Here is a 13,680-nt window from a genome sequence, read left to right on the forward strand (position 1 = left end):
ATTTCTGTGCCATCGAAATTCTTGTCTCATACGCCTTGGACCCCAGAGCACTCTAGGATGTGGCAGGGTGCTATTCAGAGGCCTCCGGCTGCTCAGCCACAGGTTTGGCCTGTTCTCAGCTCTGTCTGCCTGAGCCATGTGATCAGAGGAAGTTGCTATGTCTCTCCAAGCTCCAGGCTCTTTCCCTGTAATGGGGTAGCCGCAATTCTTCAGCAGAAACCTCAGTGGGGTGGGCGTTGGAGGATGCTGCGAGGCTCCAGCGTGAGCCAGGGCATACATCTGTTGATCGAATGCCCCGCCCCAGTCCTCCAGGGTCAACCTTGGACATCCCTGGTCTTTCCCAGTCATGACAGTGGAGTGGCAAACTGAACACGGTTCTGTCATGGCTCTGGGGACAACCAGCTGCAGACCCCTGGGAGTACCGTGGATCCTGGGTTGTTCAGCTTTCAGGATTGTGGTGTGCTGTCCTTAACACTTTTTTTTTTTTTTTTTTTTTTGCTGGTGGCTCATTTATCTTCAGGCCACTCCCTCCAGGGCCTGAGTTCCCAATGACATTGGTCCTGCCCTGGAAAGGCACATGTCCTTGGCCCGCATCCCCCTGCCTCCGCCTGACGCCTGACTTCCTGTAACCCTGGACTTCTCTCCAAGGCACTGGGCAGCTGTCCGCCCCCTCAATCCTGATCCACGCTCCCCTCCCAGCACCCTCATCCAGGCTTGTTTTTGTTAGGCGGAGAGGAAAACGTTTTTCCCATTAATGCCCACAGCGACGGCGAGCTGCAGCCCCTAGAGGATTGCAGTAGTACGTAGGAGCCAAGGCAGAGCGACACAGTCAGAGTCAAATGCCAGCCCCACAGCCCTGGGAATCCACTACTTCATGTTTCCAAACCCAGAGCCTCTCCGATGTCAAATGCAGTTACTTTTCCTGTTGCAAGAGATTAAATGTGATACTGTTAGGGCCCTGGACCACGCTTGGAAAGAAAAACTCATCAAAGTGCCTAACACAAAACTGAAAGAGTAGAGACCTGTTAGGTAAGATTATGCAGGCAAGAAACAGTCTCATCTTCCCCCTCCAATTAGCCCAGGGAGGAGGAGGCTAGGGACTCTCAATTCTAGAGCCTGGGACAAGCTGCCATCAGGCCCAGGACTAGCTAGTACTGTGACAACAGACCTCAGTGTTCCCATCTGTAAATCAAGTAAGTTGAATAGGAATCTGGACTCTCTACCAAGGTCCCTGCTGGGGGAGGCATGAACCAAAGGGAACTGGCTGCCCCCGTCCACTCCTGTAGACCTTCTGCTGAATACCACGGCCGTGGACTTCCTTCTCCAGAGATGGGCTTTGCCTGGTGAGAAGGCAATGTCATCCCCTCTCCAGGCCTGGTTGAATGATTAGGAAGCTGGTCTTCCAGTAAACTGGACAGGATAACCCTGCCAAGCCGCAGGATGGGAGTAGACTGTAGCCCATAGGTAGAGCACTTGCCTAGCATGCATAAGTCTCTGAGTTCAAACCAGAACACAATCTAAAGTGAGGCGTGGTGGCTTGTGCCCGTAATCCTAGCACTCAGGAAGTTAGAGGTCGGGGTCATTGGGTATGAAACAAGTTAGAGGCTAGCCTGGGTTACATGAGAGCCTCTCTCAAGAGAAAAAAAATCTGAGCCCAAGCTTTGCCTTGGCCTTTACTCTGCTGATGACAGCCAGGGTCCCACAGAGCTTTGGGCCACAGGAATTTGAGGCAGGGGAGGGCCCTGTCATCAAAATCCTTCTCCTGAGATGTGGGTGAGAGGAGATGGAGTGGGAACCCTTGGGTCAGTCGTCCCATAATGGCATCTTGGGGCAGCCAGCACAGCATTGGAGACTGGGAGGGGCAATCCCTGCAGAGCCCCTGACCCAGGGCCTTGTACGAACATTGCTGCCTGGGCCCCGCCCGGTCTTATAGATCTTACTCCCCGAGAGTAGGGCCTGGTACATACTTATGTCTAAGTGGGCTCCGTGAGGGACTCCGCAGCAGCCAACCCCAGTCCCACGCTTTAGAACCATGGGTTCAAGGTCATTCTTAAAATTTGTCTATTTTTATTTTATATGCCTTGGTGTTTTGCCTGTGTGAGGGTGTTGGGTCCCATGAAACTGGAGTTACAGACAGTTGTGAGTCACCATGTGGGTGCTGGGAATTGAACCCTGGCCTTCCAGAAGAGCAACTGTTGAGCCATCTCTCCAGCTCCCCAAGGTCATGCTTATAATGAGGAAACGGAGGTCCAGCGAGGGGCTATGACTCACCACCAGCCATACTGGTCTTTATCCTTTTTCTCCTGAGTGGTAGGACAGTCCCCCTCTGGCTCCCTCCTAGGTCTGAGAAGTGAGGTGTCTGGGTTAGACTTCCCTGAAGGAAGTGGCTTCTGGGGCCTTGGTAGTCCATGTTGGGGAATGGAGAAAGAACAAAGAGAGAGGCCATTCCCATGGGGTCAGTGTCTTCTGAAGGGCTTACACCCCAGGCCTGAAGAGGCTGTCCCACTGCTGGGGACCTGCCTGTGTCCTGGTAGGTTCAGGGCTCCCTGGCCTGTCACACTTCGGGTCCCCACAACCTCCCCCTGAGCCTGCTTCCCACACTCACATGCTTCCAGGTTGCTCCTGCCTGTGTCGACTTCCCTCCCCTCCGCCCCGTGAAGTGTGTCCACACTCCCAAACCTCTCCTCTTTCCTCCAGCCCCGGGTCCAGCCTCCACCTAGCCTGACCTGAGTCTTGGCTCTTGTGGTGTCACCCAGTGTCAGGGATTCCTGGAAGACAAGAAATACTTCTAGCCTCTTTTCAAGTCTTCTTGAGACCCCAACCTGGCTGCAGCACACCCCAGAAGAGTCAGCATTTACAGTGGTTCAGGGTCCAACTCACCTCCCCCGACCCCAGCCTCATTGGGTGGTGGCTTCCCTTTCCATTCAGTCTCCTTAGCCATGTGTGGCCCCTCCCAGGGCTGTGCTGAGGCGAGCGCGAGAGCTTCCAAGTAAGAAAGTTGGGACATGTGTGGCCTTGGTCAGTCCCCAGTAAGTGACAGCCATTGCTGTTGCAGATTGACACATGTCATGCGTGCGTGTCTCTGATCCCAGAAACATGCTTGCCGGGATTGACTTCATGCAAGAGTGGTAATACCTATGGCACCCACGGCGTGTGTCCTGAGTGGGGACTGGCTGCGCTCCTGCCTTCAAAGAGCACACGGATCTGGGGTCATTTGCTTAGGCCTATTGGTGGGGTAGGAAGAGGTCGTTGTGGGATCCTGGGACCTAATCGAGAATGTGTAAACTACAGAAGACAATAAAGATGAGGCTAAACGGGACTGGGAGTCAAAGGTGGGGAGCTTCTCAGACCCACACTCACCATTTGCTGATGCCCAGAGTTGGAAAGGCACAGAACAGAGGAATGGGGATCCCTAGAGGACCTAAAAGTTGGGTGAGTTTTGGTTCAGGGTTCCCAAGCTGCTCTGAGTCTTGCTATCTTCCTCGCTCCCCCAAACTGTTGCAACCAGGGCAAGTGGTGTGAAAACACATTGTGAACTGTAGCATCGCATGCTCTTGGGAGGTAAAAACACAGTTCTAATTTGAGCTGGTACACTTTGAGAGTTCAAAAGCTCTCTTGAGAGCAACTGGAATTGCCCAGACTATGGCATGACACTCCTGGAACCCACTCGTGTTATGCCACCTGGTGGTGAGAATCTGCAATGGCAGCCTAAGCAAGCTCGCAATCCCCTCTGCACTGCCCAGGGCTATGAGTGCAGACAGGAGACAGTATTTGTGTGCTCTCGTGCTTTTGTGAACCTTGGTCTGTACTCTCACTGTGGAGGTTCTTGTGGCAATCCATACCTGTCCCCTAATTCTCGTTAAGGTTACCCCAAATGCCTGAAAGGAAGCAGACTCCATCCTTGGTCCTAAGGTTGCAAGCATGTGGTTCAGACAATCTCAAAATGATTGACTCAGCCTTAAGCATGTGAACCAAGTTATTCCAGTCCATCTGAAGATGGACCGGGATTTTCATTTTGCAACGGGGGAGATGTGAAACAAAAACATCTCTGAGAGTTCTGTGCCTTGGCCAGTCCAAGAAGACACGGAGTCGCATAAATTCGTAGGTATTTATTGCACTGAAAACACTAAGAATAAAACAGACACCTCTTCTCCCCTCCCCCACCCTGCCAGCCCCACCCCCACCCCCAGTAGCAGAAAGTTTGAGCAGTGGTCATTCAAGTCACAGCCACACATTAAAAAAAGAAATAAAGAGAGAGGAAGAGAGAATCGAAACAGAACCCTAAACATATAGGAACAAAGAAACCAGCACGGAGCCTAGCAAACATATTCCCCCAAGGGTCACCCTTTGAAGGGGGCCAGGAAGCCATGGGGCAGGACTGGAGCTATGGCACATAAGGTTGGAGATGCCTTTCCTATAACCCTGACCAGAGCCTGAGTTTTGATTTGGCCTTCCTTCTTCCTTCCTTCCTTCCTTCCTTCCTTCCTTCCTTCCTTCCTTCCTTCCTTCCTTCCTTTCTCTCTTTCTCTCTTTCCTTCCTTCCTTCCTCTCTCTCTCCTCTCTCTCCCTCTCTCTCTCTCTCTCTCTCTCTCTCTCCTTTTCTTTTTGTCTGGAGGGTATTTGGGAGGAGCACGGAGCTTGTCTGGTGAGGGTAGGCTCTGGGCAGTGTTTGTTTGTCTTTGTTTTACTGCCAGTTCTCCTGCCTGCCACCTTGGGGTCATCGTAGTGTCCCAAGGTCTACACCGGTTGGCTGCCCACCCGCAGGAGCGGCCTCTGCCGAGCGGGCCATCTCAGACTGGGGTAGGGATCTGCCTCCACCTCTCCCACATGTGAGAGGCACATCGTGGGCAGGGGGCATGTTAGCCAACGGAAGGCAGGGCATCTTCTGCTTGGGGAAACTGAGGCCCCACAAGGGGCAAGGACTCACCCAAAGCAGGTCTCATGAGAGCCCAGAATCAAAGCCTGCCAAATCGCCCCAAACCCTTCTTCCCCTGCAGCCCATTGCTGGTGAGCAACAGACAGGCACCAAAGAGGAAGACAGGGCCAGGCAGGGAAAGGACAGTGACTGTCCAGGCCTGGCACGTAAGGAGGCCAGCCAGTGACAAACCCAGCAGGCTCTTAGAAGTGGGGTGGGCTTCATGTTGCCACCTTGTCTGATCCTCCATCATTCTGGGTAGGAACACTGATGGAGAAACTGAGGCTTGAATAAGGGATTAGATGTTGCTTGGTAATTGCAGCAATCCTTAGTTAAGGCCATACCCTCCTCTATCTTTGGCTAGGGATGGCTGGGACCAGAGGGCTCACTGGGCCTTATGGAGAAGCCTGGCTCTGGGGCAGGGCCAAGGTCCATCCCTGGGCCTGGGGCAGTAGTGTCTACCAAGGGCAGAGGACTCCAATGGGGTGGCTTAGATAACACAGCCACTTTCCTGTCCTGCACTTGTCCCCAGGACTTGAGAGAAGATCCCAGTACATAGCTCTATGTGGGGGAAAAAGGGAATACCAGAAAGTTCTGGATTAAACATCCCTTCCACTTCTGCTCCAATCAACCCTCAGAGGAGCTGAGAGAATCAATGCTGTCTCCAAACCCCTGGACACATAGCCCTTCCTCCCCTAGAATCCTCCAGAGGGGACAGTGTCTCATGCTGGCAAACCATGGCCACACCGAGACCAAAAGCACAGAGAGGCAGCAACGTGATTCCAAGGTGGACACAGAACACAACCTCGAATGTCATTATTATTATTTTGTCCAAAACATGTCATTTGATTTTGTTGAGTGTTTTTCTTCTTTTTTGTTTTTGTTTTTTTTTCAACATATTTACTGCATATAAAGTCATGCAAAGAAAACGGTGCAGACAGGAGATCCCCGTGGGTGAGACACAGCATTCCACATCAGAGCCAAGAAGAGGGAGAGAGAGGAAGAGAAAGAGAACGGGAGGGAGGGAGGGCAGGGGGGGAGGGCAGGAAGGCAGGCAGGTGCACTAGAGTGCACGCCAGCCCAGTTCAGCAGGAAGTAGGAAAATAGATTTCTGGTGGTCTGTTTTGTCCAAGTTAATAGAAGCAATGAGGATACGTGCTCAGGAGATAGTGGGGGTGGGGTGGGGTGGGTTGGGGGGATGCACAAAAATATGGGGAAAGAATTCCTGGGAAGTATGGTAGAGAGGACTCCAGCTCCGGGATGCCAAGTCTGAATCTTCCCATCCTGGTGGCCTCCCCAGCCCTGACTCGCTCACTGTGAGTTAGTCATGCTGTCCCTGGATGAAATACTGCCAGCTGACCCTGGGGACCAGAATGGAAGGAAGCTGTGCTCCCTGGGGGTGGGGGGTGTGGTGAGGCCGCCTCAGAAAGGAACCCCCCAAAAAATCTGGAACAGAGTAAAAACTTCCCCTCATCCCTCTTCCCACCCACTTCCCAACCTGATCCAACTCTTGTTGAGGTTTAGTTACACATAAATACCCGTTAACGCAAAATCCATTTACGAAACACACACAAGTTTGGCTGTAAAAAGGCATGCGTCCAAGTAGAAGTGATACCTAAATGTTGCTTGCTCTGCCCTTGAAACATCATCAGCTCTCAGACAGAAGCTGGAATTCTCCAAGGACGTTGAAGCATGGAGGGGGCAGGTTAACACTGGAGGTGAACTTCACAGAAGGACTGAAACAGTCAGTGGGGTGCCTGAAGGGGAGAGCCCACCCCGGCTCCCATAGTGGGCTGTCTGGTCGGCACAGGGCCAGCACGGGAGGGAAGCAGATGAGAGCAGCAGTTCGAGGCCGGGGCTCCTGGCATTGGCTCCTCTCCTGCTCTCCCCCATAAGGAGTTGGCTTGGAGATTGAGGAGCTCATCTGCGCTTCCCTGGGGACCCCAGAAGAGGAGGGATGGAAGAGAGGGGCCGGGTCACACTTGCCCTCTTCTTCCTCACTTCCTGGTAAACACACAGCTGGTGCCTCCTCACCTGCAGCCAAAGCGAGGCCAGGCCAACCACAGTGGCTGGGAGGTGGGGGTTCCTGGGGCCAGCATCCTGGGTAGCCAAGCCTGAAGCAGGTCCCCACTGGCAGGAAGAGGGTAAGAGTGAGAGACGGACTGGAAAGAGCGGGCCATTTGCTTTGATGCTGCGATGGCTTTTGTGAAGGAGCGGATTTTCATGATGCAGGTACAGAGATGGCAATGACAGCGCGATACGACAGGGAGAACTCCAACAAAATCCAAGAGAGAACCAGCAGCCACATTCCACGGACAAAGAGTGGATCTCTGCGATGCGACAGCGCAGGGATCCCGGCCTGGTCCTTCAACTGTAAGACACAGTAAGCCCACCACCTTAGATATGACCAATGCTGCCTCCTCCCAGGGTTTCCACCCAGCTTTTCCCCAGGATCTGCAGGAACTAAAGTCTCCTTGCTGGAGTCTTGTCTCGTAGTTATTCGGGGCCAAAAGGCAACAGCCTGCTCCCCTGGGCGTACCCCACTGCCTCCACCCCTACCCCGCACCAGGTCAACGCCCTTAGCTCGCCCCTGGAGGCGCAAGAAGAAACGATTCTTACTGGGGCAGGACGGAGGGTGCCCCGGATCTGTGGAAGTGTACAATCTGCCATTTGCCGTCCCTGCGGTGCCAGACACGGGTCTCCTCTGACTGGGCCGTGCGGGGGATGCCACCTGCATCCAGGTACTGCGTGATGCGGATGTAGGCGATGCACGCTGACTCGTCACCCATCAGGTGGATGTGGGGGTTCAGGATGGTGGTGTGCACGGGCTTGCTGTTCCGGGACCACACTGGAGGCAGGAACGGGAGGGGCTGAGGCGAGGCAACCCAGGGGGCTTCCTGCCCCTCTCCATTGCTCTCAGACTTCAGCTGCCCTCTCAGGGGAGACACCTCTGTCCGACTCTATGCAGTAGGGGGATCTCTGGGACAGGGATCAACTACCTGAGAGTCAAGCAGAACTGCTACGTAACCTAGTAACCGGATACCACATCTCAGGTAAGGTACAATGGACTTCAGCCATGCCAAATCGCTCAAATATGGGGAGAGAGGAATTTTAGAATTAGTGTCTTGTACATACAAAAACATGAAGCCCAGACAATTTACTGAGCCAGATAAGGTTGATTTTTTTCCTTGATCACAGGTTGGTAATGAGACCAGGCCAGCACTTAAATGATAGAGGTTGAGCTGGGTATAAGATGCTGGGTGGCAGCCAAGTCTCTACCTCTGGATCGGGGAGACAGTAGGGAGTGACAGGGACTGCCTTGTCCCATCTCGAGGGCACCCTGACCACAGCTCCTCTGGATACCATGTGTTTCCCACGTTATTGCTCCAGAGAGTCTGGAGATTTCTCTGGATTTTCATATGAAAAACCTTCACTTTGACCACTGTTATGTTATTCATAGGTAACACAGCTCATAAGCTACACGAACTGTCTGTAGGCTAGATGTGCCTCACCCTGTTTATCAACTCTATTGCCATCTGCTGAGTTACAGACACAGGGGAAATGGAACCTTCAATTTAGGGGGGTTGTACTGGTCATCATGGAGTGAGGTCATAGCTCTTTCTAGGGTTAGGGGGACACCAGAAGATCTTGTTGTCATGCCAACTAACCAGAGTGCCTGGAAACGGTTCCCACCTCCATTTTCAACATCACCATAGTATTCTAGAAACTCTCAAGTTGCTCATCAAGACACAAAACAAGAGCACAGAAACACAGTGACTCAGGGGCAGACAGAGGCCGTTGGGTTCTCACTCTGACAAGAAGAACCCTTGGGTCCTCCCCTAGTGTAGCCCGCGTGAACAGCTAGCCTCAAATGTGGAGTCTCTAACGCTACCCACAACGCCACAGTTTGAGACCCTGTAACTCCAGTATTCTCCCCATCCCCATACTCTGATTCTGTTACCCAACGAAATTTGTAAACTGCATATCCCCTGAAAACTGTAAGCTGTAGAAAAAGGCATCCTTTAGTATTGTAGTCATTGTGTGTCATTGTCTCTGACAAACAACAACAAACTGGGAATTTTGAGCTCCCAGGCACAGAAAATGTAAACTTTTAGAATAAACTTAGAGCAGTAGTTCTCAACCTGTAGGTTGTGACCCCTTCTTGTCAAATGACCCCTTCACAGGGGTCGTCTAAAGCCATCAGAAGACACAGACATTTACATTTGTGATTCATAACAGTAGCAAAATTACAGTTATGAAGTAGCAATGAAAACTTTTATGGTTGGGGTCACCACAACATGAGGAACTGTATTAAAGGGTCACAGCATCAGGCAGATTGAGAACCACTGCCTTAGAGGCTAAAGGTCACCAAAGTTCCCTTTCCCAGAGTGCATGAGACTTCCCTAAATGTCCCTGAATATAATGCAGGCAATGTGTCCTTTACCATGTATGGAAAACTAATCCAAAACCACTATCTGACTTGGTCCAAGCTGTCAATTTTTAGAAAAAAAATACAGAAGACAAGCTTGCAGTGGCTGGATTAGGACAACCCAGGTTCATTCCAGAAGGGGCAGTTTAGCATCGGTAGTGGTGGGGGACAAGCTTTGCCCCTGTTGATCGTGGTTGGGATCCCAGGGACTCTAACATGATATGGTATTACTTGACCAGACTAGCAGCTTCCAGGACATCATTCTTGTGGACAAGGTGGGAGACAGGACCAGGTGCTGGGCAAGAAAGGACAGGCGGTTGGGAGGGAGCTCTACAGAGTGAGAGGCTGTACTGGGTCACACCCTGTGAGTCCTCCTTACAAGTAACCAGAGGATTAAGCAGCACAGGGTCTCGGAGCCAGTGCTGAGATGGTGCCTGCTGCATGAGCAGACTAGAAACATAGACGGCTTTTTGCATTTGGACCTCTTGGTGGTGATCTCTGCACCTGGGGAGTTGAGCCTTACTTAACCTGGTCTCTGCCCAGCTCTGGGGAGACTAGAGGGCTGCAGCTTGGAAACAACGCCCCTAGAGGTCAAAGGTATAATGACAGCTTTGGTGGTCCTCAGATGTAGGGAACTGCACACAGGATGAGAGTGAGGTCTAAGGTCCAACTTCCTCTCTTCCTAGAATTCAGTCTCCATCACTCAGCCTGCAGGATCCCGCCTAATTCTTTAAGGAATTGTAGCTAGCTTCTTCCTTTCCTTTCCTTTTTTTTTTTTTTTAAGAGAGAATGCCTGTTGCTATGCTGACAGAATAGACCCTCTCGGCAAAAGCAGGGCACCAGATTGAGACAGAGCTAAGTCTGCAGCTTGCTTAGGGGCTTCCTCTCCCTTGGCCACAGTGGAAATGTCTTTCCGAATGACAGAACTGGGCTTCACCCTGAGTCGCCGCCGTACCTCCTGCGCTTTGCTTGTTAAACCGTATGTGAGCACCATCTGTGTTCACGTCACGGAACGGTTTTCCTGGTTAGCTTCATAATATGTTTACTTCGTTTATTTTTTAAGGTTTCATTTTTACGTGTCTCTGTGCTGTTGGGGGGGGGTTGGTATGTACACCAGAGCGCAATGGCCTATGGAAGCCAGAAGAGGGCGCTAGGTCTTGTGGAGCTGGAATTACAATTATGACATGACATGGTGCTGGGAACTGAACCCAGGTCCTCTGAAAGAGCAGCACACACTCCTAATCTCTGAGCCTTCTCTCCAGCCCTAATGGGATTATTGTAAATAAAAATTGCCAACACTACCGTCAGCGGACGATGGGTCACACAAAAATAAACAAGGAACGGAAAATCCAGTGAGGAGAAAATAGTTAGGTCATTCTTGCATGCAAGGTATCTGGGCCCTTGGTGCCCTTTGAAAAAAGAGGGAAATCGGGAACTGTCAGAAGTGAACTGAGTCTTTCTCTGCCTGTGAACTCCGTGAGAATTGACCAGGAAGGATTTTCTTGCTATTGAGTCAATGCAATATATGTGATGCCTAGAAATACCAGAAGGCATATGTGTGGCTTGTACCTGTCATTTGGGCATAGGCTCACTAAACCACTCCTGAGTCCATCCTCCGTATCCTAACCTTGGCTTGGTCCCTGTCTGACCCCTGGCCTGGGTAAGACACAGACAAGCGGGAAACTCACTGGCTCAGTCCCAGGCTCAGCACCCTGCCCACCCTCGTTGCGAGTTTCTGAGACCTCTCCTGCAGAGGAGAGGCCCAGGAAGGACAGACATGCAGAACAGAGACCTAGACACACAGGCAGGGCACAGCAGTGTGAAATCCCTGGCCCTCTCTATCTACAAGGTCATATGCATCATAACCCAGGAGACATCGTGTCACCAACTGGGCAGCTGGGATGGCCCCAAGCGTCCAGATGATTGTGACTTGCCGTGTGAGTTAGTGAAGGCTCCCTGTCTACCAATGGGAACAATGACTGTCCACATAACTCTCCCAGGCTAGAAGGCATGAGGGGGCTGAGGAAGCTTGTCATAAGTGTCCTTGGCTTCGGGGACCCACCCCAGCCTTCACCCCATCCTCGGCCACAGGAAGGACAGCTGGCAATCAATGGAGAGGGAATCAAGAAGGTACCAACCCCTGTCCTCATGGGATCTTCCTCTTCACTGGCTCCTGAGCCGCCCCTGAGGCCCTGCCCGTCACCCTGCTGTGCCATCCAGGAAGGAGGTCAGACAACACGCACCCCAGAGAGAAGGGATTGCTCACGGTTTTCAAAATAGAATCGATGAAAGTCCAGGCCCTCGACCAGGTTCCCCAGGGCCTCGGGTTCGAAAGCTGTCATCCCGGGGTCACACATCTTCCTGGAGGAAGGAAACCAGAGGAGACAAGGGTCTGAGAAGATGACTTCCCCTTGTCCCCTGGAGGGTGAGCCGGTGAATGGGAATGCCCACACCTTCCTCGAGGGACCAACAAAGGAAGAATTTGCACACCGTCGAGTGTGGAGCAGGACTTAGGGGGTGCGGGCTACATCCAGGAAGCCCAAGTTCAGGCCCTGGTTTTCCTACTTACTGATGACAAGGTCACCAGCGTGTGTGTCCCTCTGGGAGCGAAGAGTACCAGGAGGGGGTGAAGCAGTCATGCTAAGCAGCCTGCTCCTAATTCTCCATACTACACTCTCCCCAGCAGTGACCCAAGGGGCTTTTCCTAACGTGTCTCTTGGGGTGTAGGAGTAAGGTGCCTTTTCCTTTCCAACAAGGGACCTCAGCTCCCCAAGTCAGGTGTGTACGTGGAGGAGGTGCATTGAACTAATTTGGACAAGACCACCCTATGGCTGGAGCACCCTGACGGGTGCCTCTGCTGTACATGAGGAAAGAGTCTTAAGCTGCTGTCCATGGGGCTGGAGAGATGGCTCAGCAGTTCAGAGCACTGGTGGTCCTTCCAGAGGACCTCGTTCGATGGTGGCTCACAGCCATCTGCAACTCCAGGCCCTCTTCTGGCCTCTACAGGTACCGAGCAATAGACATGCGTGTAGGCAAAATACCCATACACACAAAATAATACATTTTAAGGAAGTGATGTTGAGGAGAGAGTAGAGGATAGGCTGGGTAGACCCTCGGAAAAAGGGAGGTTGTATGTTTTCAGCTGACTGACCCCTTCCAGGTGTCGGTCTTCCGGAGTGACTGCTAAGCATATAAGGTCGCAAATGAAGAGCCATTTACAAACCTGGAGGACTTTTTGAGGTACAACATAAACCCCTGTGACCATAGCAAAGAAGCCCGGGACAGGAAATGCCCCTGCACAGGCTTAAGCTTCCGGTCCACACTAGAACTGGAAATCTCAGAAGAGGACAGCAGGCCCGGCCTTGCCTGAGATGAACAGAGCCTTGAGGTCCACCCCTGCTGCAGGATGTCATGAAGGGTTGTCTGGGCTTTGCATCCATGAAGGACTCGAAGGCTATCTGCTCTAAGTGTGTCATGCATATGTAGAAGCTGGGGCTCAGGGAGTTAAGGGAACATGCCAGGCTATATTCCAGGCACCACAGGCCCCAAGGAAGGCCATGGGAAGTTTCAGAGCCTAGAGCAGGCTGAAAATGCCATCCTAGCCTGTAACATTATAGAGGAGGAGGCCCCATGACACCCAGAGAGGTCTCCTCACAAGCTCTTTGCTCCCTGGCTGTGGTTTTGCAGAGTCACTGACCTGATTTATCCTGACCAAGCATCTTTAGGGCTACTCAAAAAGACTAGTGACAGAGCCTGCTTCCATGCTAAGCTCTGGCACGCCCACCTGTACACACGCCTTCTGCATATACTTATAACTTGTGTACATGCAAGTGCACGTACAAGCCTATGTATAGTATGTGAGGACCCTGGGCTTTCACATATGCCTCTCGAGTACCTTGTTCCTCCAGAGAGAGCCAGTGACTTTCCAATGACTGAATGGTTAGAATGCACAATGCAGCTTCAGGTGGCCTGAGATCACGCCAGCCAGGCTGTTCCTACCTCACATTAGCCCCACAGGCAAAAGGGTCACTCTGTTTTGGTTGGAAGATTTTGCCCAACAAAAAGTAGGTGTGGGCTTGCCAGGTCCAGACAGTCCCCATCAGCCCTGGTCAAAATACCAATGTCTACACCTAAAACATCCATTCTCTCCAGGCCAGGCAGTGTGATGACCACTGGGGGGCGCTAAAGCCCAATTTATGCACACAGCCGCCCCTCCATGGGCTGGAGCAGGTGTGTAAGCAGAGGTTATTCTGTTTAAGACTGTGTGCCTTATTCCCCAGAAAGTTTAAGGTTTACTTTCTAACTCTTGCTCATTGATGGTGTACACCCTTTGGGT

The 13,680-nt window shown here is 52.0% G+C and overlaps 1 protein-coding gene across 3 annotated transcripts in view; it reads right to left on the reverse strand.

The window, feature by feature from the left end:
• Positions 1-4,094: 4,094 nt before the first annotated feature.
• Camk2a (calcium/calmodulin dependent protein kinase II alpha) overlaps positions 4,095-13,680 on the reverse strand; it is a 62,065-nt gene continuing 52,479 nt past the window's right edge. For 2 of the 3 annotated variants that reach the window (XM_040741754.1, XM_040741755.1), the window contains 3 exons: positions 11,611-11,705; positions 7,535-7,763; positions 4,095-7,286 (listed from right to left, as the gene is read on the reverse strand). In XM_040741754.1, the coding sequence (XP_040597688.1) occupies positions 7,283-7,286; positions 7,535-7,763; positions 11,611-11,705 (328 nt within the window). In that variant the 3' untranslated portion in view covers positions 4,095-7,282. Of the gene's footprint in view, positions 7,287-7,530; positions 7,764-11,610; positions 11,706-13,680 lie in introns of those variants that run through there. The other variant, XM_040741756.1, reaches the window with a different exon arrangement.

Source organism: Mesocricetus auratus, unplaced genomic scaffold (genome assembly GCF_017639785.1).
Source record: "Mesocricetus auratus isolate SY011 unplaced genomic scaffold, BCM_Maur_2.0 Super-Scaffold_6730, whole genome shotgun sequence".
Classification (NCBI taxonomy): Eukaryota; Metazoa; Chordata; class Mammalia; order Rodentia; family Cricetidae; genus Mesocricetus; species Mesocricetus auratus.